The sequence below is a fragment of the Jaculus jaculus genome, chromosome 15 (assembly GCF_020740685.1).
Source record: "Jaculus jaculus isolate mJacJac1 chromosome 15, mJacJac1.mat.Y.cur, whole genome shotgun sequence".
In the NCBI taxonomy this organism is placed as follows: Eukaryota; Metazoa; Chordata; class Mammalia; order Rodentia; family Dipodidae; genus Jaculus; species Jaculus jaculus.
Genome location: NC_059116.1, coordinates 7,768,083 through 7,790,360, shown reverse-complemented (window position 1 = coordinate 7,790,360; position 22,278 = coordinate 7,768,083). Strand labels below are relative to the sequence as shown.

Here is a 22,278-nt window from a genome sequence, read left to right as displayed (position 1 = left end):
CTGCAGGCAGCTGGGAAGAGCATTCTGCAGCAGACACCTGGGCTGACGTGCGGTGCGGGGTGTGTGGGGGGCAGAGGTGGAGCGCAGCACCACGGCTGAGGTGACCTCTGGGTACTGACCCTGTCGCACAAGGGACAGGGCCTGCAATGCAGTGCTTATAGCTAGGCAATTCCCTTGTAATCCACGAAGACCTTAGGAACGGTCCATTCTTTGACTAAGGGGGTCCTTACGACGTCGGGCCTTGGATGCTCCAACAATACCCCGCCCCGCAGCTCTCTCTCACAGCAGTGGGGTCCTCTCCTGCAGTGTGTGCAGACACAGGGCAGGCGCTCTAAGGAGCATGCGGAGTTCCTGGGACTGGGGGCCGGGGTGGTGCTGTAAACCATGACACTCTAGCCAGACAGAAGCAAGGGCTGCTGACAATCCAGCAGCAGAAATGGCCTGAGGGCAGCTCCAGCAGCCAGAGTCCAGAGGCGCCCAGACGGCTGAGCACTGGGTTCTATTACCCCCCCCCCCCCGTGTGTGTGTGTGTGTGTGTGTGTGTGTGTGTGTGTGTACGTCACTTGCCACTGCAAACAAGCTGTCCATGGGCTGTGAGGACCAGAGCTTGGGCTGGCAGGCTCTACAGGCAAAGTGCCCCTGGGTGCTGAGTGGTCTCCCCAGCTCTGAGCCCTGGATGCCAGCAAGAGGGAGACACCAAAGAGCAGAGGCAGAGCCAGGCCCGCTGTCCTCTCAGCACAAGGAGGCGAAGGCAGAGGGCGACAAAATCAAGGCTGGCGTGGGCCGCACAGGAGGGCGGGTGGACGCGTACTGAGCAGAGGCGCCCTGCGTTACCTCTGCATCACTATGAACGTGTTGGCCATGTACTCTTCCTCGCTCCTCGTCTTCTGGAGCTCTTCAGCCAGGATGTCACTCATGGTGCACTGAAGAAGGTAGGGCACCTCCACGTTGCGGTCGCCTTCAAACACCCCGTAGAGGGCTTCTCGGTTGTCACGGAAGTTGTTCACAGACAAGGCTGCGACACACAGTCTGCAGAATAAGAAATGCTGTGAGGCGTCTACAGGTCTCCTCTCTACAGCTAACCCAACTCTGATTTTTGGTTTGTTGGTTTTTAAGAACACACCAGTTTGTCTCTTTCTTCTTGGCTCTAGAATAGTTGTAGAGTCTAGAAAATTTGTATCAGCCAACTTCACACACACGGGAAAAGGATTCACACTCATGATGCTTATCAGCTGCCTCTGCCGCCTTCTCTTCTGATTTGTTCAATGAGGCGCGGGCTGACCGTGCAGCCCTGGCTGGCTTAGAACTCGCTATGGAGATCCACCTGCTCCTGCCTCCCTAGCGCTAACTACACCTATCTCTGATTTTTAATTATGTAATTATTTATGAGAGAGAGAGAGAGAGGGAGTGAATGGGCACACCAGGGCCTTTAAGTTACCTCAAACAAAATCCAGATGCATGTGCTACCTTGTGCATCTGGCTTACCTGGGTACTGGGGAATCAAATTTGGGTCCTTAGGCTTCGCAGGCAGGTGGATTGACCACTAAGTCATTTCTCCAGCCTTTTTATTTCTTTTTAATGGCAATGAAAGAAGGGGAATAAGGGGCATGAGAAATAACATTAGATAGTGAGTTAGTTGCAGAGATGGCTTAGCAGTTAAGGGCTTGCCTGTGAAGCCTAAGTAACCAGATTTGATTCCTCAGTACCCACCCAACCCAGATGCACGTGTCTGGAGTTCTTTTGCAGTGATTGGAAGCTCTGTCATGCCATTCTATCTGCTTCTCTCTCTCTCAAATAAATTAAAAAATGCATTTGTAGCTTCATGTATCCAATAGTTATTAAGGAAAACCTCTACCACTGGCCAAAGCACAAGAGACCACTCAGACACTGTAGTCAAACAGAAAACATGAAAACATATCTTAAGAAGGGTCCTCAGCACTGTCACCTGTCGAGGAGACCCCACTTCAGGTCTACTCTACAACCCGCGTGCAGTGGCCAGACTCAGGCGTCCCACATAAACTTAGGTGTTCCGGATGACCATGCCCCCAGCTGAGGCCAATTTAGAAATTAAAGCCTCCTACCTAGAGGCTGTGTATTGTTGGGGGCGGGCTTATGGGTGTTATAACCAGGTTCCTCTTGCCAGTGTTTGGCATACTCTCCTGTTGCTGTTGTCCATCTGATGTTGCTCATGCCATAGTTTTCCCCTGCCATCATGGAGCTTCCCCTCAAGTCTGTAAGCCAAAATACACCTTTTTGTTTCCCCCGCACAAGCTGCGCTTGGTTGGGTGATTTCCGGCAGCAATGCGAACCTGACTGCAACACCGGAGCAACCTAATCACTCCCAACTTCAAGCTGCCTTACTGCTTTCCACGTGTTACTTACTGGGACGGTTATGCTGACTGCTGGCAGGACCTAGAATCACCCAGGAAACGAACCTTGGAGCACGTCTGTGAGGGGTTTTCTAGATGGGGCTGAGTGAGGTGGGAAGAGCCATCCTAACCTGTGGGCAGGACCAGCCCATGGGCTGCAGCCCGAGTCAGAGAGAGGAAGCGAGCTGAGCACCACAGCATCGCTCCGTCCTGCCTACGCGTGCGCCGTGGTCAGCTGCTGCATGCTCCAGCCACCAAACCTTCCCTGCGCTCTCCAGCTGTGAGCTGAGTGAACTCAGCCCTTCCTTGACAGACAGCAGCAAAAGCCACAAGAACATTCAGCCACTGGACAGAGCCTGGTGTGCGCCCTGCCTGGGCCCGGCGAAGCGCAAAGCGGGAGGCTGAGAGAGGGGGCGGGCGGGGTGTGTGTGTGTGCCGTGCGTGTGTGTGTGTGGGGGGGGGGGATGCTCTCAGTACTGACAGCAGAATCGCTCCACCCAGGCTGGCTTGGCAGAAGCTATTTCCAGGTAACTGACCCATGTCCCAGAAACTATATGAAACGAAGCAGAGAAGCCATGACAGTGGCACCCGCACCCCAAATCCTAGCACTCGGCAGGCTGAAGTGGGAGGATTAGAGGCTCAGGGCTGGCTTGGGCTATATGGGGAAACCTTGTCTCTAAAACCACAAACACAACAAAGAAGAACAGAGAGGACTATGAAAGGGGGAAGGGCACCAGCGAGTGGTGGGACAGGCCGAACAGCTTAACATGCAGCGCCTGGGAATCTTGAAAGAGGAGGGACAATGAAAAATTAAGAATTTATGGCTAAAATTTCAAATCTGACCATTATACACCTACAACAAGCCCCACACACTGCCAATAAGAGACACATGAACCCAAACCCCACGTAGGCACATGGGACACCTACTGCTAAAACCGAGGAGGAAGGGGGGCTGGGGTGGGCGCACAGCCATGAGTGGCAGCTGGCTTCTCGGGGACATGCAGGTGACGGTGAAGAGCACCTCCCAGGCACTGGCAGAAAAAGACGAGAAGGCGGGCTAGACACTTTAGCCACGAAACACAGCTTTGGAAAGTTAAGGCCTGTGACATTTTCAGATGTACAGATACAAGAATTTACTACCGGGAGGGCGGCCCGGCAAGAAATGGAAATGGAAGAATGTGGAAATTCTAGTGGAATCCAGGCTGCACAGGGGAAGGAAGTGCATCGCGCATGACGCGTGGCAGACATTTTATACCGCCATGATGGGGCAGGGAGACAGCACATTGGCAGGAGACACGTTCAACATCCCGCAGTGCACACGGTCTTCTCCCCCATCACCTGACAGCAAAGAATTACCTGGCTCAAAAGGGCCACGGGATATTGGTGTCAGCAAGCACAATGCGCCAGGTGAGGGCCTCAGTGGGATCCCTCAAACCCATGCGCGTCCCAGACGTGGCACTGCATGACTGTTATCCGGCTCTTGGGAGATGGAGAGGGTGGATCCTAAATGCACGAGCTCCGGGATCAGTAAGGGATCCTGTCTCAGCCAATAAGGTGGACAGTGATAGACGCCTGACGCTGACCTCTGGCTCCCACATGCACACACACGCAAGCACCCCCACACCGTCATGCATGCACGGCACACACATACAGCTGATGTAAAGTAACACACTAAAAACACTAGTGACATGCTCCGTAATAAAACACGGACAGCAATGGCGAAACGATGGGGAAAGGAGAACCTGTGGTGCATATTTCTGAAGTGATGTATTATTTGGAGATTAGCTGGATCCTAAATTTTTAATCAAAACTCTTAGACCAAGAAAAAAATTCAGTAATTCACAAAAACCATCAACAGAAAGTCAGTATAGATATCTAACTCAGCTGTATCAACAATGTTAATCTGACATGAAAGCATTCTTTGTCCAAATGCACATAGAATTTTAAGTAAGAAAGATCGTATTTTTTAGATTTTTTTGTTTATTTTTATTTATTTATTTATTTGTGAGCAACAGACAGAGAGAGAAAGAGGCAGATAGAGAGAATGGGAGTGCCAGGTCTTCCAGCCACTGCCAACGAACTCCAGACGCATGTGCCCCCTTGTGCATCTGGTTAATGTGGGTCCTGCGGAATCAAGCCTCAAACCGGGATCCTTAGGCTTCACAGGCAAGTGCTTAACTGCTAAGCCATCTCTCTAGCCCAAGAAAGATCATATTATGAGCCAAAAATCAAGCCCAGTTAATTTAAAGGATTCAAGTCAAACAAAATGAGTACACTGCTAAGAAACTGCTCAGAAGGAAATTAACAAATTTCTATAATAATATTATGAGAAAGGTCTGAAATAAAAATAAGAAGTGATGGAAACACAAAAAAATCATAAAAATCAACGAATCAAAACATGAGTTCTTTAAGAATATCAGTAAATCACCAGGCGTGGTGGCACACGCCTTAAATTCCAGCACTCAGGAGGCAGAGGTAGGAGGATCGCCATGAATTCGAGGCCAGCCTGAGACTCCACAGTGAATTCCAGGTCAGCCTGTGCTAGAGTGAGACTGTACCTCGAAAAACAAAACAAAACAAAAAAGAATATCAGTAAGTTAACAAGCCTAAAACAAAAGTATCAGGAATTTTTTTTTTAAGCGGTATTATGAATCAGAGGGGCCATCATTGCACGCTCTATGGATATTAAAAGCGTAAGATAAACTACTATCAAGAAGTTTGGGCTGATAAATCTCATAACTAGATGAAACAAATTCCATGAAACATACAAATTACTAACTTCACTTAAGATGAGATAATCCTTTGCTAAACAAACTCACAAGTAGTTAAAAACTTGAGAAAACTCCAGGCCCAATGACTTTACTGGTAAATTCCTTCAAACTTTAAAGAAATATGCAAAAATCGATTCTACACAAACTCTGAAAACACAAGCAAGGGAAAGCTCTGTAACTCAGTCTGTGAGGCCAACATACGCTTGACAGCACACCAAACGAAGACACTGTAAGAAACTGCAGGTCAGTGTCCACCAAGGAACAGACATCCTCAACGATTCACCAGCAAATAGACCTGCAGCATAAAAAATAAATCACCACACCCACGTGGAGTTTATCCTGGGAATATAGACCTGAGCCCACACTTTAAACACAATCTGCATAACCTATCATCATCTCTCTTATGCAGCAAAAGCTTATATTAAAATGTGGTATTGGGCTGGAGAGATGGCTTAGCGGTTAAGCGCTTGCCTGTGAAGCCTAAGGACCCCGGTTCAAGGCTCGGTTCCCCAGGTCCCACGTTAGCCAGATGCACAAGGGGGCGCACACGTCTGGAGTTCATTTGCAGAGGCAGGAAGCCCTGGCGTGCCCATTCTCTTTCCCTCTATCTGTCTTTCTCTCTGTGTCTGTTGTTCTCAAATAAATAAATAAATAAATAAAAATATTTAAAACAAATGTGGTATCATTTGTCTTAAGAACTTTTTGCAGACTAAATACAAAAGAGAAAATTTCTTAAATTGATAAAAGGTGCCTAAAAAATACCTTTGAGAAATCAAAGCAGTCCCTCTCAAATTAGGAGTGAGATGAGGATGCCTGCTTCCTCCACTCTCCTAATGAGAGCTGTAAGTCTTAGAATCAGCAGCAACATGACAAAGGAGTAACCAGCACACACAGAGGACAGGAAGGGGTCAAACTGTCCCTATTTGTAGAAGATATGAGACCACAGACTCCCCGGAAAACTCTCAGAAGTGCCAACATGCTCCCGGCAAAGCAGGCACAGTCACCACGCACACACCAGCAGCTTTCCTGTGCCCAAGCGAAGAACACGTCAGCAAGAAAAACCCCCTCTCAACGCCTTCACCCCCAATCCCTAACAACAGGCTTACCAAAAATAAAGAAGTGAAAATTTCTATAATGAAAACTCTAAGACACTTAGCAAAGAAACTGAAGGCCCCATTAGATGAGAAGACCTTCCATTCCTCTGGATTAGCAGAATTAACACTGTGAAGATGGCTATACTATCATTATAGACCAAATGCAATTCCTAGCAATAGTCAAAAGACATTCTTGAACCGCCAACTTTCTGACTAACAGTGAGTGGACTAAGCAAGCAAGTCACCAGCACTCAAAAGACATTCTCTTAGAACTTGATTCACACATACACACACACACACACTTGTGAATAAAAAACATGCAGGACTGTGTTAAGAAGAATGAACTCAGCCAACTGCAGATGGTTTCCTCCTGCTGTACTTGTTCAGTACTTGCCATGCACCACAGCAAACAGCAGAGGTAGAAATTTGAAACTATAAAAACCCAACCCTTAAGGACTGGAGGGATAACGATGATCAATCAAACATGCCTCACTGAAAACTAACACTAATTAACAGTATGTAACACTTAAGTGTCTTCAGCACACCACCCACATTTACTCATCTTATCCTTACAGCAGATGAAGAAATTCAGCTCCCTGAGCTAGTGAGGGCAGACCCTGGGTTCGAATCCAGGCAGGCTGTTTCTCATCTCAGTACCGAAACTCTTGACTCCATTTCCTAAGACAGCAAGTTATCCCAAATGGGGCACTGCCTGTCTCCAGCTTCTTGATCCAGGGGGTGGCCTCAGGCACGGTCACTTTAGGACCCAACCACTACTTACCTCTGTATATTTTGATATAACAAAAGTTAGACCAGGTAGGAAAAACCCAAGTGGAAATGCTTGCTTGCTTAATTCATAGAGATTACAAGTTTAATTAGGATCACACCAGAGTCAGAATGAGAAGAGCTTCACACACTGCAGAAAGACACGGCTCCTTTAATTAAAATGCAGCTGCTCCAGCCAGGAATCACCTGGGAAGTTGGAAGGCATTCTATTCAGGGGAGGGTGTTGGTTTTGGGGAACAGATTCTCACTATGTAGCCCAGGCTAGCCTGGCATTTGCAATTCTCCTGCCTCTGCCTCCTGAGCGCCAGGACGAGCGTCTTTCTGGGCTGGTCAAATGTGCATGGGGCTGAATACTCCAGGGAGTTATGGCTGCCTCGCCTTCCACTTTCGGCCTTTCCCTCTCAGAGCAGGGCGCTCTCACACCCTCGCTGATGACTGGCGAGTGTGCTTTTCCATCAGCACCTCCTCTTACAATGTAGGAAGTCTGAGAAGCCTGACTGCCTTTCTCAGGAGAACCAACATTGTGTCTAGGAGAGGAGGAATGGTGAAAATAGGGAAGAAAGGAAAATTCAGACAAACCACTCCTGGTGGCGTGGGGAAGGACCTCGAACTCTGCCAAGCTTGTTTGGACGGCAGACCCATCTCCGCGGTCACCGGTGTAAGTGACCTTGAATAGGGACTCTCAAAGCCACTGCCTTTAATACTACTCCTGTTTTGCTTGGTAAACAGCTTCAGAGGAAGATAAAGGGGCTTTTCAAAGGAGCAGGGATGCATTTCAATACTCAGTCCTCTTCCAAACACTGGAGCCTTGCACAGATATAATATGTCAGTTACACTGTCTCCTAGCAACGTCTCTCACAAGAGGAGACTACGTGATGGCAGGCTGGCCCTTGGCGTGGTGTGTAAAGCTAAGTTAGGAGGGGCCATGCCAGGGAGTGTTCCCACGAGGAAGGGCTGTGCCCCCGAGTCTCTCTTCCCGGCCAGACCAGGGGCAGGCTTACTTGTTTTTCACTCCTGAGGCCTCCGTGTAGCCATGGCTCCACACCGCGGGGGCCCCGGGAGCGTCTCCCGCCGAAGGCTGATCAATCTTGAAGCAGCGGATGTTGCTAAGGAGAGAACAAGGCGAGGGAGCCATTAGAGCCCTGAACAACAGTCTTCACCATCTTGACAAGGCAGCAGGTAGACACTGTCCCACGCTGGCGGTCTACATGCGTCTACTCCCTAAACGCGAAACGACAGGGCTCAGCCCGGCGCGAGTCAGTCCCAGACCTTCCGGCTCTTCCCCGCACCTTACCAGCCGTCCACACCAAGAGTGCCCTCACACAGTGGGCCTTTGAACACCATGTATTCTCAAGTTCTCATGCAGGTCTTAAAGTGGGGGGTGGGGCCCAAAACAAAAACACAAAAGAAAGGGTTGAAAAAGTAAACTCATTTTTTCGTGTGTAAGGCAAGCCCAACAAACTGGCCCTGTATTTTTTTTTAATTAATTAATTTATTTATTTGAGACTGACAGACACAGAGAGAAAGACAGGTAGAGGGAGAAAGAGAGAATGGGCACGCCAGGGCTTCCAGCCTCTGCAAACGAACTCCAGACGCGTGCGCCCCCTTGTGCATCTGGCTAACGTGGGACCTGGGGAACCGAGCCTCGAACCGGGGTCCTTAAGCTTCACAGGCAAGCGCTTAACCGCTAAGCCATCTCTCCAGCCCGGCCCTGTATTTCTTTATGTGTGTGTGAGAGAAACTTGGTGTGCCAGGGCTGCCAGCCTGCAATCAAACTCCAGACATGTGCGCAACCTTGTGGGCTTGCGTTACCATGTGTGTTCGCCTTATGTGGGACCTGAAGGATCGAATATGGGTCCTTAGGATTCACAGGCAAGCGCCTTAACCACTATGCCATCTCTCCAGCCTTCAATTTGTTCTTAGAACAGCCTCTACTAGCCTGCACCCATGTCCCTGGAAAGGAGGTTGTGACAAGAAAGTCTACAGAAAGATGGGACACACGTGTCACTGGGTTCCCCTCATACTTCTTAAATAAAAATAGTGCACATATCATTCCTTGACAGCTTAAAGCCTAAATACGTCTGTCACTACCCCAGGGACTGTACGTATCTGTTGGCATTCACTCATTTCTGAATCAAACTCTGAACCCTGCTCCTGAGAACTGTGGACGTAAATCAACATCTAACTAGTACTCTGGTCACAGAAACAGCTGGTTAAAGAAGAGATTCTATTCTCAATTACAATAGTCATGTCCTCCCCCCTGGGAAATCTGAAAGACATGTACCCCATAGAGGGATTCCACGTAAGATGTCTAACCCTGTTAATACGTCATTTTACAGTAGGTTATCGTTCCTTTTTAAAGTTTTCAACCCGATCAATACAAAAGAGGCAGTTAAGAGTCTGCTATTATATACTCTCTGAGAAGAAACTAAACAGCATCTCTCAAGTGGTCAGTTATGCTTCCACAGCTGAAGTTGAGGCTCTCATTACATCTTTGCCACCTTCTGGATTCTAAGGAAAAGAGAAGGTTCATCTCTGAAGAGATGGATAATTTTTATAGACTTTTTAAATAGAGTTTTCGAAGGAATAATTCTATTTTGTAGCTTGATTACTAAAGGAAAAAAATAATCCTTAGTGCCCCTCCCCTATTCAGTAACCCTTTCTAGTGAAGCAGCCATTTGTCCTCCTTTGGCCTAAGTGAACAATGTGTCTGAATAGGCATCTGAAGGGGGGACATGCTGACTCGGATATCAAGGGAGGGGTGTTTGGTCCCACATGAAGCACCCTGGCTCCTGCAGAACAGATTGCTCAGTCCTAAAGCTATGAGTAACATATGAACGCTCCCCACTCAGACTTACTAAGAACACACACCCTTCTGGATGTTAGACAAAAGGGAACATTTTCACTATGACTATCTATGTCTTTTTTTTTTTTTTTTTTTTTGGCTTTTCGAGATAGGGTCTCCCTCTAGCCCAGGCTGACCTGGAATTCACTATGTAGTCTTAAGTTGGCCTCAAACTTACAGCAATCTTCCTACCTCAGCCTTCTGAGTGCTGGGAATAAAGGAGTGTGCCATCACACAAGGCTTTTTTTTTTTGGGTTTTAAACATGCGAGCACCATGCCCTCACCACAGGACTTCAACTCCTCCCGTAACATACAGCTCGGGACAGGGGCAGATTTCATTTATACACGTATGATGCTGGGACTGCCTTCCTATCTATACTGATCACTTGACTGCTTGATCAATCTGAAGTCGTGTATCTTTTTTTCTCATGTATCATGAATATTTTCTCAAATTGGTTTATATTCTTTCCAAATATAATTGGAAATATCTTGATAATTATCTCTGTGCTTAATATAAATAGCTTATTTCTCATATTTGAAAAGATAACTTTTTGCTATGCTATATAGAATCCAAAAGTGTATGCATGCTTTTAAAAACCTGACATGGAGTTTGGCAGCTGCTTGTGAGGGAAAGCTATACCAAGCTAGATGCCTCTTGAAGCACTAATCTGGAGTGTTGTTTGAATACATGGTATTTTAAAAATATTAATAAGGTTGAAAATGTTATCATGTAACCATTGCTTCTTCTTTTGTTAAATGTTAATGTCCTTGGCTCATTCTCTGTTTGAGTAAGAACTTTTTTTTTTTTTTAATTTTTTAAAAAATTTTTATTTATTTATTTGAGAGCGACAGACACAGAGAGAAAGACAGAGAGAGGGAGAGAGAGAGAATGGGCGCGCCAGGGCTTCCAGCCTCTGCAAACGAACTCCAGACGCGTGCGCCCCCTTGTGCATCTGGCTAACGTGGGACCTGGGGAACCGAGCCTCGAACCGGGGTCCTTAGGCTTCACAGGCAAGCGCTTAACTGCTAAGCCATCTCTCTAGCCCAAGTAAGAACTTTTCTTACTGACATAAAAATGTACTTTTTTGCCAGGCGTGGTGGCACATGCCTTTAATCCCAGCACTCGGTAGGAGGATTACTGTGAATTCGAGCCCACCCTGAGAGTACATAGTGAATTCCAGGTCAGCCTGGGCTAGAGTGAGACCCTACCTTGAAAAACCAAAAAAAAAAAGCACTTTTGTTAAAACATTAATGCTTTTAATTTTTCATGCTTATCTATGTTTCTTTCCAGTTATTTTCCTTTTAGATTTAATAGTTTTTGGATATTTAAAACTTCCATGTGTAAACTTCATTCATAGACATAATATAAATATTAATATCAGTCTGAATATTCAGATATCTTTTCTAAAAACTATTTGTGTGTGTATGTGTGTGTGTGTGTGTGTGAGAGAGAGAGAGAGAGAGAGAGAGAGAGAGAGAGAGAGAGAACATGAGTCTGAATGGATGCACCATGTCCTATCGTCACTGCAAACCAACTCTAGACACATATGCCATTTTGTGCATCTGGCTTTACATGGGTACTGGGGACTTGAACCCAAGCCAGAAGGCTTTGCAAGCAAGTGCTTAAACCACAAAGCCATCTCCCCTGCCTCTAATTTCTTTTACTGAGACTTTTTCAACCCCTTCCTTCCCTTTTTTTTTTTTTTGAGGTAGGGTCTCACTCTAGCCCAGGCTGACCTGGAATTTACTATGTAGTCTCAGGGAGGCCTCAAACTCATGGTGAGCCTCCTACCTCTGCCTCCCATGCTGGGATTAAAGGCTGCACCACCACGCCCAGCTTCCTCCTCCTCCTCCTTTTTTTTTGAGATAGGGTCTCACTCTTCCTCTAGGCTAGTCCAGGCTGACCTGGAACTTCCTCTATAGTCCCAAGCTGGCCTCAAGCTCACAGTGATCCTCCTACCTCTGCCTCCCAAGTGCTGGGATTAACTTGTGCCACAATGCCCAGCATCTCAACCCTGTGTTGACTTAAAGTGTCCTTTACAGCTTATGAATATTTTTAGATGATTTTAATTTATAGATTGCTATAGATTTAACTACTCTTTAATGTACCTGGAATTGATTTTGTTTTCTCTAAACAGTGGGTTTCATCTACTGTCAAATCTTCACAGAATTCTTTTGGTTGGTTTTTTTTGAGGGCCTCACTCTAGCCTAGCCTGACGTGGAATTCACTCTGGCTCACGAGGCTGGCCTCCAACTTACAGGCGCCCTCCTGCTCCAACCTCCGAAGTGCTGGGGTTACAGGCATGCGTAGGCCCAGCACTGGTACATTCCTTAACATACAACTTCCCTATCATATTTGTTAAAAAAGACTCATTAAGATGGAAATAGTTCCGATGATTCATAAAACTCTTAGTTTGGAAAAGCACCTAGAAAGGGCTCAGCAGTTAAGGTGCTTGCCTGAAAAGTACCTGGAAATCACGTCAGCCACCCCTCTCATCTTACAGGAGATGAAATAACTAAGGTCTGGACAGACCGAGGGCTTCAGGTTAAATTCTGATAAAATCCATAAACAGTAGAAGGAACCTAGGCTGTGTCTCCCTAGGATCCCAGCTTAGACTCTGCTCGCCAACTGCACACCAAATCCACTTCTCCACTAAGAACTTAAAACGTCATAAGCAGACCAGCATGAAGCCGGTTCTCACCTGAAATCTCTGTAAATGTTCAAGGCTTGGTTTGCACTAAGCCAAATAAAGTACTAATGTACCACTGGCTAAAAGTCACCTTCTCAGTTTTTACCTAAGATATGGAAGATTTTCAACAACACAGGATCAGTATATATGACTGTGAAAAGTGAGTACTCAGAAGTCTAGAGAAGAAAACACAGTCCATCCTATTACCCACAGGGCAAAATTACTTTAATTATTTATTTTTAAATTTTTATTTATTTTGTTATTTGACAGAGAAAGAAGGGAAGAGAGAGAGAGCATGGGCATGCCAGGGCCTCCAGCCACTGCAAATGAACTCCAGATGCGTGCGCCCCTTTGTGCTAACATGGGTCCTGGAGAATAGAACTTGGGTCCTTTGGCTTTGTAGGCCTTAACTGCCAAGCCATCCCTCCAGTCCATAATTTTAAAATTATATGTCCTTTAGGCATATTTTAGGTATGTACACATGTATGATGCATACGCTTACTTTGCAAAAATGGGATTGTATGTATACAAATACCTTTGTAAGCTTTCTTTCAATACTATGCTGTATAGACTCTTCCAATTAGTATCATAGCTCTATATCATGATTTTAATGCGTACATAACATTTAAGTGTAGAACACAAGTGATATTAATAGGCATTTGGCAAGTTTGGTGATAAACAAGCACATAATGTCATCTTTTCAGTCAACAGCTTTAACGTGCCATACTTAGTAAACAACCAGGATGCCCTCCAGTGACGCAAACAGGAAGAGCCCTTGAGCAGGATCTACCTCGAGCCCCGTGCCCAGTTTCGTTCAAGGAACCTGGAATTTACTTTCCAATTAGCTCCCCTCACGAGCTCTCCTCTCAGCGCCTGACCCTCACACCTGCCTTAGGCGCCACCCCCCCCACCAGGCTTGTATGCCTGCATCTCAGCTGCAGCTCCCCTGGGTTCTCACTGTCCATCTCAGGTGTTCCACTACCTTCTACAGCCCACTGCCAGTGAACTCTGACGGGGCCGCAGAGCTTTACCAAGTACTCACTTCAGCAGCTCTAGGGTTTTGTGGTCCAGGGCAAGGCGGGGGTTTCCAGTCAGGTCGAGCTCCTGCAGTTTGGGTGGCAGATTTTCTGGTAAGGTGACTTCAGTTAGCTCGTTACAGCTCAGGTCCACACACTGAAGGACAGACACATGGAGACAAGGAAGATGATCTGTCAGTGCCACGTCCCATGCTCTGCAGGCACACTGGCCTGACCAGTGACTGTAACATAAACAGGCAGCTCCCTTGTCACTCTGCTATGCACATTTACACGACTTTGCAAAATAAATTCTTTATACTCTCATTGAGTAACAGAAAACCCACCTTCAATCTTTTTGTGATTTTGTGGGATTACCGGAATTCCCTATAAGGTTGGTCTTTGTGGCCCGGGTGACTCTTTCCCACCCTGAGGCTCTTACAACCTTTGTGCCCCTCTGCAATGCTCCTGTGCCCTGGTGAGTATGCTGCAAGACAGCTTCAGTGTTGAGCTCCCTGTAACTTCGAATTTCTGCTTTGATGAGTTTTGAGGCCCTCGGTGTCTAAAGCCAGCTCCCTGGAGCTGCTGTCAGGCCAGCAGTGAGAGCAGCAATTGTGTTTAAACCGTCACTTCCTCTGTAAGATCTCCTGGGCCCTGGGGGATGGGACAGAGTCTGTCTGTCTTGCGCTGTGCAGTCCTATCTTTCATGCCATATTGGAGCTTAGTTCTGGGTTTTGCTGCCATCTGGCCTTGAATGTCTGGTGCTACTCACTGCCTCGTGTTTTGGATTGAGGTCTGCCCAGGGACCCATTCCTGTGGGCTACAGAGGACCTTGTATGGGCTGAGGTCTGTTTCAGAGTCGTTTCTGAGGCTACAGCCAAGTTACTGTTGTCTTCCACAGCCATCCTCTTTCGTTGCTTTTTTTTCTTTTACTTTCTTTTTCTTGTCTTGATTCTCACTTTTGCAAGGCTGGTATGTGTGGGAGAATCCTTTTCCAGCAGATCTGCTGTTGCTGGCTAAGGCAGGGCTGAGCCTGGCAAGTAGACACATTTCCTAGAGGCCACTGGCTGGAGCTGAATCCTTGCTGGTCGTGTGGTTGCTGGAAGCTCCTGATCCCTCCTCCTGCTTCTCTGCCAGGGTCTCCCCTAGGTTAATAATTTCTTATACATATTCACTTTTTGGTAGAAGAGTGTGCTGTATGTTTTCTTGCCTTTTTCTCCAGGTTTCCTTGGTGTGGCTCCTAATATGCCATCTTCACCAGAGGTCCCTCCACCCTCAATCTTTCTATTTAAGATCATCTCTATATTTAGCTATACTTAAAATAAAGCATTAACTGAGAAACTCTCAGGGTGGGAGCTTTTCCTAGTGCTTATGAGATCTCTGTGCCGATTGTGGCCATAAGGTTACAGTTCCAATATTAAAATGAAGCTTCAAGAGCCTTCGCAAAACAAATGAAAAAGAACAGCTATAGATGTCGTGCTGCAGTAGAGCACTTGTCCCGCATGTACAAGACCTGAGAGATTCTATGCCCATCACCACACAAAATTAGCAAAGTCTAAATGAGGATAATTCAAGGAACACACACTCAAAATGAGAAGATAACTGAAAAAAAAATTTAAGTTTTTATTCAGAAGGAGACTTGAAAACAAATTCAGAGGTGATTCCAAGCTGTCTTCCACATTTTTGGGCAAACAAGCACCATTCTCTGGGGCACCTAAGAGGACCTGTCGCGTACACCTCTCCACAGGGCATCTCTGCCCAGGGCCTCCAATGCACACAGGGAGCTCACAGACTAGGGGTTATCTGCTCTCTAAGGTGGAGGTAACCATTTTGCTGGAAAGAACAGAGTTTTGGATTTGACTTTGGGCAACTAGAATTTTAAAGGCGAACAAAAACATGGGGGCTGGGGAAGACGGCTCAGTCAACAAAGCATGTGCCTTATAAGCATGAGCCCCGTGCTGGATCCCAGGAGCTCACGGATGGGCCGGCTGTGGCCATGCACACTCGTGACCCCAGCCCAGCCTTCTGGGCACGCCCCAGGCCAACGAGAGGCCGCGTTTCAGAGCCACGGCAATGTCTGGGGAGCAACACCTGGGCGGTCCTCAGGCACCAGCAAGCTGGTACGCCTGCGCCCCCCCCCCAAGCCAGCCACGTAAGTGGTCGGTCTGCAAGCAGTGTCAGGAGTCCTGGTCTTCCAGCTGCTCTGTTTGTGGCGAGGAAGGAGGGGGAGGCTCCAGTGGCTCCGCCTGCAGACAGGGGCCCCTCTTCCCTGCGCCCCCCTGAACGACCTTCACTGCTCTGCCTCCAGGACCAGGATGACAGCTCCTGCCGTCTGCTGTAGGGCGGTGCTACAGGGGGCCTTGCTGACGATGATGCCCCCGGCTCCGCCTACCTGAGGCCAGCGGGGCTTTTCCAGTGCGCTTGCCGGAGCACAGCCCTGCTCGTCCACCGCGCGCCGGCCTCCCCACGGCCCCGGGCTGCGCCGGGCTCACGCTCTCACTGCGCTTCGAGTCAAGAGCAGCAAACAGCCTGCCCGCTTCACGTGGCGGTGGGACTGAGAGAAGAGCTGTGTCCACAAGAAGTCTGTTTGACTTTTTTTTCACCTTCTTACAGCCATTACCCTTAAAAGCATGACACATCGCAAGTAACTTATGCTCCGTTCTCAGTTAAGCACGTTCTAGAGATGAACTCACACAATGTATCCAAGAAGTTTGCTAGTTTCCCACCTCCATGAAAAAGACCTTCTGAGGCGAGGTAGAAAACAGATTCAAGAGTCAAGAAGTCACAGGAACATGAAAATCTGACAAGAAGCCACTGCTGACAGTGATAAAATTCCACCCAAGTTTTACTCACTATGTTCCCCCTGCAGCAAACACACCTCACCTGCTTAAAGTTCAAAATGATTACAGGAAGTCACCAGTAACTGCAACTCTGGGTCTTGTAGCAGAACTGTATTATTAATATAGCTTCTAAATAGTTCCGTCGAAGGCCTCGAAGGAGAACCGAGTGCCACCCCCAAGGCCATCCTGGCTTGTCAACACGGCTGGCAGAGGGGACTCAGCCTCAGGCCAGCCAAGCCAAGCCTCAGGTCAGTTCACTGGAAGAATGAATTATTTTTTCCAATAAATTCAGTAGCTTGAAAAACAAACTGGCATCCAGGGGGAGGTTGGTCTGTTCTGCTGATTCCTGCCTCTGCAACATCACTCCACGTAAGGAGTCAAACTCAGAGTCTTACACATGCCAGCAAATGCCTGCTCCCCATGAAGCAGATTTCTCTTTTGTCTATTTTAGAACACCGCCAGGATGATGCCTGCCCTGGGAATACGAGGCTGATGGTGGGCATCTGGAAGATTAATTTAAGAGACTCAAGCAAAATGAAGACAATAAAATTAAGAACTTGGGTCTACTTAGACTCACCAGAAAGCTCTGAAAATGTATTTTATCTGAGACCAGCAGCTGTTCTGGTATCTTAGGGGTATATGAATAACAGCACGATCATGTCTACTTTAACTAGCTTATTCTATTAAACGACGATTGCTTTGAAAGCCTTTGTAACAATGCAGTGACTAAACACCTTCCTTCAATGTCTGAGAAGATATGACTGCTTGGAGAGAATTACCTAATTAAACAGACCATGACTGCACACTTTTAAACTGTTATCTGCTGAGATTTTATAACTGCAGTGATCTTAACACTTTTGTGAGGTACTTTACAACCTATTTGCCCTTTATTTGCAAGAAGCAGCCCAAACAGACTTTAGAAGTACTAAGAGTAATGACATCTTAACATAAGCTGAAATGTTTCATTGTAGATGTAAACTTATTCTTTCTGCATAGGATTTCTTGTTCATTTTGTAAATGAAGATTTTCATAGGTATATGTATCATTTGAAACACACAATTTTTATAGGGCATTTTGTGAAAAGCTTAAATGTATAAATACACTGCAACTTAAAATATTCTTTTTTAAAATTTGCTCAGTGTGGTTAGGGGGAAATATTCTTATATAAAAAACTACAGGCGGGTGTGGTGGTGCACGCCTTTAATCCCAGCACTTGGGAAGCAGAGGTAGGAGGATCACCATGAGTTTGAAGGCACCCTGAGACTACATAGTAAATTCCAGGACGGCCTGAGCTACAGTGAGACCCTACGTTGGGGGGGGGACCCTGAAAACTAATATAGTAATTTAGAGTTATAAGACAAAACCACTACTATTTTTTCAGTAATACTACCTGTCCAGAGCTATAAAGTCTGTATTTGTACACAAAAACAAGCGTTTATACAAACTCCAGCATCCCCCATATCCTGTACCTATTTTTTAGAAATTATTTATTTGTTTATTAGAGAGAGAGAGAGAGAATGGGCATGCCAGGGCCTCTAGCCACTGCAGACGAATGCACCACCTTGTGCATCTGGCTTTACATGAACACTGGGAAACTGAACCTGGGTCCTTTGCCTTTGCAAGCAAGTTCTTAACTGCTAAGCTATCTCTCCAGCCCTGTACCTTTGTTTTTCTTTTTGGTATAGATAGAGACCCTACTCAAAAAACTAAAACAGTACAATTTCTAATGTAGTGATACCCAATACATTTTTTTCATTTCTTTCTCCCCATAAAGCTAGCCTATACTCTGTTTTGGTTGCTGTACAATTTCTTTTTTTTCAAGTTAGGGTCTTGCTCTCTAGCTTAGGCTGACCTGGAATTAGTCTCAGGGTGGCCTAATACTCATGGCAATCCTACCTCTGTCTGCAAAGAGCTGGGATTAAAGGCGTGCGCCGCCATGCCCAGCGGTTTTGTCACGAAGCAAAGCCTGGTCTCCAACTCTCTTTGTAGCAGAGACTGGCCTTGAACCTCTCCTGATCCTCCTGCCTCCACCGCCCGCGGGCTGAGATGACGAGCCCACACCACCGTGCCTCGATCCACACCTTCACTGAACACCCCGTCACTTCAGCTTCTTTTAGCAGTAATAGTAGCACATGTCTGTGACCCAGCAATTGGGGGGTCTGAAGCAGGAGGATTTTGACTTTGAGGCCAGCCCGGGCTACAAAGTGGCACCGTTTCTCTAAGTAAATCTGTGAATAAATAAGTAAACTTCTTTTTTCTCAGATACTCAGTGAAATGAGCCAGAGCACCTGGGTTCAAATGTCTGTGGCTGCTGCTCTCTAGTGTAGTACACTAGGCAAGTGACTTCACCTCTCCCAGCCTCAGTTTCCACAGGCCTCAAAACCCCTGTACCTATTTTAATGAAAAGACTTGATATGAAAAATGCTATGATATAATAAACTGGAGGGAAATTAATCAAAGGATAGAGGAATGGAAACCATTTACAGAATAGTACCAGAAGGAACTATGAAACATGGTTAGAGAGAAGACCACAGGAGAAAGAACTCAAAAGAAATAGAAAAGGCTGGTTCTAGAATTCAGACATCTAAGCAAAACATAGCTTTCATGCAGTGAGACCTTACTCTGTGAAATACAGTTAAAACCTGAAATTTCAAATGTCTATTTCTCTTTTTTCGTGTAAATATATTTTTGGTACTAAGGATTTAACTAGGGGCTTCATACATGCCATTTATTTGTATTTTTAATATATACTTAAAAATACAAGGTCCAAACAAAAACTGAAGTGATCAACTGAAGAGTTCTGATTCAGAAACAAGCACAGGAGGGTAATCTTGGGTCCTGGCTGCTCCAGAGCTGGCAGGTAACCCTGTGTGGTACAAGAGCAAGGTGCCACAGCGTAGCCACCAACGTGCCAAAGAAGAGGAAGCTTGTCGGCCCCTGGAAGACTTAGCGGCCACCCTCCTTGTCCAAGGCAGAGACGTGCTGCAGTGATGAACGCCTGGGCTCTGCTGACCTCGGACAAGCAGGTGCTCCTGGGATGTGACTCACAGAAGAGGTGACACAGGGCTGTCCCGTATGCCTGCCTACTCATATGCTTTCCGTGTGCCATTTCATGTCACCCCTGCACCAAGCATAAAGATTTAGAAGCAAGCGACAGTGAGGGAGTCCTTGGCCGGGGTCCGTTTGAAGTGTGCTCTTTCGTTTGGTAAAAGGTACTGGAGAGAGTTAAGGGTCTTCCTGCAACTTGGAAGTGGACAGTCTGAAACGCCATGGAGACCCACATGGCAGCAGATCAGAGAAACATCTCCTCATGGCTGAAAGCGCATACCTTTGCACACTTAGAAAATGTTGTGCACGTGCCTTAACCAAATCAATGTGTACGGCTGCAGTGATGGGTGATTACAGATTACAGATGCTATGAGAAGTCCATGCAAACGTCTACAGTGTTTTAACCTCACAGCAAGGCTCATGTCAGAAAGCCCCTGGAGGAGGACTACCTTCGCTCCTAGGCAACAGATCAGGTAGGCCCACGTCAGTCACCACTCAGGTGCTTCTTTTATTCAGCACAAAGCTGATGATTAGAAGTGCTAACGCATAAATGTAAAAGTGGCGTTATGTCCAAGCGTAGGCTAGAATTGGTAGTGCCAACTGCTCTCACTGCTGCCTGAGTCATGCCCTGTGCTGACTAGCTTTCCTGGAAGCAGTGGGAGAGGCACCCTAGTCAAGGAAGTAGCGTGGACGGCTGTGTGCGGAGATGCCTGCCACTCCGGCAGCTGGAGGCAGAGACCAGGAACACCGCTTTCTGAGCATCTGGATCAGAGTCTTAACTCTGCTAACAACAGTGCAGGCCCTGAGGTAGGGAATGAACAACGGCTGCTGGAGCCTTCATTCTGTGTTAAATTCAACCACGGGACCATGATCTTGAAGGAATTTATTGCCAACTTGTAGCCTGGAGTTCGGGAAGCACCCACCCACCTTGATTTCGGGGAGCTGCATGACCTCGGGGAAGACCTCGATGCAGCTGGAGTGGGCCATCACGGTGTGCATGCGCCGGCAGCTCAGGATTGTGGTCGGAACGGCTCTCAGCTTATTCCCGCTGATATCGATTTCCTCCAGCTCCTCCAGCTTTGCCATTTTACTAAAAAAAAAAAAAAAAAAAAGGAAATTGATAGGGAAAGGAATATCAAGGAAGTTTCAATAGATACACAGTGTAAACCAAAATAAGAGATTACTTTGACTTTAAAATATTCACTTAAAATAGTAATTTTTATAACTTTTTCACTAATATGAGTATTATCTCCCTATTTTGAAAGGCATGTGGAGAAATCAGAAGGCTATGAGGCCCCAAAATGATGGAAAGCACAGAAAGCAGGCTGGCGAAGGGACAGGATGGAGAGGTTCCCATTTCTCCACACACAAGGAAGGTGCTCAGACAATGGTCGGACTGAAGAAATGCTACCCACACCCTTGGGATGGCCGTCTGCTTTGAAGGAGACAAGAGCGCCCTGTGGAGCTCGGGTTTCTAGGGGAGCTACCCTAGCACACAGCACCCAGGGAGGAGACGACGCCCATACATGCTGTACCCAGTGCACAGAAACCTCTGCTCTCTGAGTGGTGATTTACACCTGGTATGGGGAGCCAAGAGCCTCAGAGCTAGTGATCATTTTTCATGCAGGGTTTAGACAGCTGTCATCTGAAATCGGACAAGATTGTGTAGTTGCTACAGTCCCCCTCCCCACCAAAGTGTTCTCCTCGTGTTCCACAGTAGAGTACAAACACGCACAGAAGTTACTAACAGTTGAATCATCAACACTGAAGGACAGAAACAAGGGAGGAAACACTGCCCAATGCGACACAATGCCAGGAGCCCCACAGCCTCTGCAAAGACTTCCGGAGTCTGCTTGGTGGCAGAAGGTGTTTGGTCCCTGTCTCAGCTACAGAGATCGGCAGAAACCAGGGGTGGAGGGGATCAGTGTTTATACTCTGATTGTGTGTGTGTGTGTGTGTGTGTGTGTGTGTTCCAAGTCCTGACTTGTAAGGTGGATAACTGCCAAAGGACGTACAGTTAACCTTCGTGGCAGGCCCCCGTCTGTCTGGATTCCTGTGAGCTGACACCATGCCTCCACTCTCCCGATAGAAACTAAAGTGAAGACATGTGAAAATGTGGCGTCTGGAAGCCGTGACATGCCATGTCTCGATGTCTCTGTGGCTGCGCAGGTCCCTGTGTGTCTGTGTTAAGATGTCCTTGCTGCGGTGCGAGGAATGGAACCCAAGGTCTTCTGCACAGCAAGCAAGGCGTCGACTCTAGGCTATGTGCCCACTTCCCCAGTGCTCTTTACTCCAAGAACATGAATAAAAACACAAGAAATTGGCTGGCATTCCAATCCTCAAATACCACAATTGTCTTTTTAAAAATCAATTTGGCTAATTAAAGAGAAACAATAGAAAAAAATTTACCTACTAAAACCCATACTTTATTTCAAAATCTTAAGGACATCAGAAGAACCAATATAGTTCTCTCTAGGGACCGTCTGCTGAGTGAGGGAGAAACAAGCACACAGACTATGGAATAACATTTCTGCGCTGACCCTCTGCCCTCCACGACAGCATTTGCAGAAACGTAGCTCCAAACCTCACTTGGACAAGCCGCTATTACCTTGCTGGAAAGCTCTGCAGTCTGTTGTAAGCCATGTGAAGGATCTTCAGGTGGGGGTGTCCCGTCAGCAAGGGCACACATTTATCCGTGAGGCGGTTATTTGTCAAATACAGCTCCTGTAGGACACTGCTCGACTCCTCGGACAGCGTGGCTGGAGGGAGGGTTTCCAGCTTGTTCGCGGATGCGTTCAGGAACCTCAGGCTGCAGAGACAGT

The 22,278-nt window shown here is 46.9% G+C and overlaps 1 protein-coding gene across 1 annotated transcript in view; it reads right to left on the bottom strand.

The window, feature by feature from the left end:
• Phlpp1 (PH domain and leucine rich repeat protein phosphatase 1) overlaps window positions 1-22,278 on the bottom strand; it is a 201,505-nt gene that overhangs the window by 5,518 nt on the left and 173,709 nt on the right. Inside the window, exons 11-15 of the mRNA XM_004654634.2 lie at window positions 22,065-22,265; window positions 20,384-20,546; window positions 13,598-13,728; window positions 8,022-8,126; window positions 835-1,029 (exon numbers count right to left, since the gene is read on the bottom strand). Coding sequence (XP_004654691.2) covers window positions 835-1,029; window positions 8,022-8,126; window positions 13,598-13,728; window positions 20,384-20,546; window positions 22,065-22,265 — 795 coding nt within the window. The remainder of the gene's footprint in view (window positions 1-834; window positions 1,030-8,021; window positions 8,127-13,597; window positions 13,729-20,383; window positions 20,547-22,064; window positions 22,266-22,278) is intronic.